Genomic DNA, 2,851 nt, shown 5'->3' on the forward strand with positions numbered 1-2,851 from the left:
ATTTACACTTACTCCCTCCTTTTCATTCCTTGTAGTTTTGACAAGTCAGCTCGGAAATCGGGAACGGTCGGAGGCTCACTCACACTATCCGTATACCATCTTGGCATAATGGCTTGTATATTTTGGGCATGGCATGTATATCATTATAATCATTTTGTATATATGGTATTATGATATGGTTATTGAGTGGTATGGAAATGCTTGATAATGATTAGCCATTGGAATGGCTAATCATGATCATATTTGGAGTTATGTATGTCAAATTGCTAGCTAATCCATGGAAACTATGAAATAGATAAAATTTACCATAAAATAGATTCAGACATCAGTAGTGATGTGAATTTGAAAAACCACTAAAAATATTAGAAATGGAATTAAATGATGAATAAGTTATGTAATTGAAGCTTGATGAGTCTATTTACATATGAAAGAAACAAGATAGGTATATGAGTTATATTTTGTGAGATATTTAAGTTTTGGTGGAACAGGGTCAGAGTGATCTCTTTATCCCCTGTTCTGACTTTAAAAATTCACTATAAATTGTACAAAAACAATTAGATTTGTATTTTACATGTATGAAATCCTTATTGAGTCTAGTTTTATAAGAAATAAATGGCATAGTCATTGAAACTCTTTACAGGGATATATCTAATTCGTAATACACAGGGGTCAGAGTAGTCGAACCCTGAAATAGGGGAGCCTTTAACTAATAAACTGTACTAACTGGCAAGACCAAAAATTATAGAAAAAAATTAGTAGATAGATATATGAGTCTAGTTTCAGGAAAAATTTACGAAATTTGATTTTGAGTTTCGAAACCCGAGATATGAATTTTTAAGCGACTATAATGCAGATTGCTAGCTTGTCTGGAAGTTTTAAAAATAAATTGTTTGAGCTGTTAAATTGATGAATTAAGTTTAGTAACACCTCAAGCTTGACTCTGGCGACAGTCTCAGGCGTGAGGGCATTACAAATATACCAGCTTAGGGGTGAATGGGAGACAAGGGACCTTAAATTGATTAATTATCTAAAGGTAGTCTTGGAGTTACTTGAGGAGTTTGGTAAAATCACCTTCAATTATCTCCCACGGGACGAAAATCAGATGGCGGACGTTTTGGCAACATTGGCTTCCATGATTAAAGCAAATAAACAAGAGAATGTGAGACCAATTCAGATGAGCATTTTTGAGGTTCCGGCTCATTTCTGTAATATCAAAGAAAAGGAAAAGGATGACCATCCTTGGTATCAAGATATACTACGGTATGTGAGAAATCGTGAATATCCTGAACAGGCAACTGAGAAAGACAAAAGAAATTTGAGAAGGTTAGCTTGTGAATATGTACTAGATGGGGATATCCTTTATAAAAGAAGGAAAGATCAGGTACTTTTGAGATGCGTTGACGCTGTAGAGGCTAAACAAATCCTGGAAGAAGTACATGAAGGAGTTTGTGGTACACATGCTAATGGCTTTACAATGGCAAAACAAATCATGAGTTTTGGATACTATTAGTCTACTATGGAAGGAGATTGTATCATTTATGCCAAGAAATGTCATAAATGCCAGGTATATGGAGAGAAGATCCATGTACCACCTTCACCCTTACATGTTATGACTTCTCCATGGCCCTTTTCCATGTGGGGCATGGATGTCATTGGGTCAATATCGCCAAAAGCTTCGAATGGGCATCGTTTCATTTTTGTGGTCATTGGCTACTTCACAAAATGGGTAGAGGCGGCTTCTTATGCTAGTGTCACCAAGTCAGCAATAGGGCGATTCTTGAAAAAGGAGATCATTTGTCGGTATGGAATGCCTAAGAGGATCATATCAGACAATGCATTGAACTTGAACAACAGCACGATCGCAGAAGTCTACATCCAATTCAAGATTAAACATCATAATTCATCACCATATCGCCCAAAGATGAATGGGGCAGTGGAAGCTGCTAACAAAAACATCAAGAGGATAGTGGGGAAAATGACTGAAACCTACAGAGATTGGCAGGAGAAATTACCATTTGCACTCTTAGCCTACTGAACGTCCATCAGAACCTCTACTGGGGCAACTACTTTCTCGTTGGTTTATGGGATGGAGGCAGGGTTACCTATTGAAGTTGAAATACCTTCTCTTTGAATTTTGTCAGAAATAAAGCTAGATGAAGCAGAATGGATTCAATCGCGATATAACCAATTGAACTTGATTGAAGAAAAGAGGCTAAGGGCTATTCGTCATGGTCAGATGTATCAGAAGCGAATGATGCGAGCTTATGATAAGAAGGTTCGTCTAAGAGAATTTCACGAAGGGGACTTGGTGCTGAAAAAGATCCTTCCCATACAGAAAGACTTTAGAGGAAAATGGATGCCGAATTGGGAAGGGTCGTATGTTGTAAAGAAGGCTTTCTCTGGAGGTGCTCTGATTTTAATAGAAATGGACGGGAAAAGTTTACCCAATCCAGTGAACTTAGACTCAGTCAAGAAGTACTTTGTCTAAAGAGAAGGGAAAACAAGGTGAAAACCCACAAAGGGCGCTTTGAGATTTCTAAAAAATAAAATAAAATAAAATAAAAAATGGAGAGGCCAGGGTGAAAACCCGCAAAGGGCGCCTTGAGACCAAAGGCGTTTTGAGTTGAAAACTCGAAAGGGCTGCTTAAATATTCGAGAAACATGCAGTGACTTTGCTATATCGGGTTTAACAAGAAATGGAGTGTGTTACATACTGGGGCATCAACAAAATACTTTGGATCATCTAAATACATGTTAAACTCAAAATAGTCTTCATGAAATTTGTATACAAGAGCCCAAGCTTTGATATATTGGACATCGAATTTTTGTTCTGTTTACTATCTTTGGATTC

At 37.1% G+C, this 2,851-nt stretch overlaps 1 protein-coding gene across 1 annotated transcript; it reads left to right on the plus strand.

The window, feature by feature from the left end:
• Positions 1-1,102: 1,102 nt before the first annotated feature.
• Positions 1,103-1,510, plus strand: LOC107942455 (uncharacterized). The gene has a single exon (XM_016876120.1). The coding sequence runs from the start codon at positions 1,103-1,105 to the stop codon at positions 1,508-1,510; it is 408 nt and encodes a 135-aa protein (XP_016731609.1).
• The last annotated feature ends 1,341 nt before the right edge of the window (positions 1,511-2,851 follow it).

The sequence above is a fragment of the Gossypium hirsutum genome, chromosome A06, assembly GCF_007990345.1.
Source record: "Gossypium hirsutum isolate 1008001.06 chromosome A06, Gossypium_hirsutum_v2.1, whole genome shotgun sequence".
Lineage (NCBI taxonomy): Eukaryota > Viridiplantae > Streptophyta > Magnoliopsida > Malvales > Malvaceae > Gossypium > Gossypium hirsutum.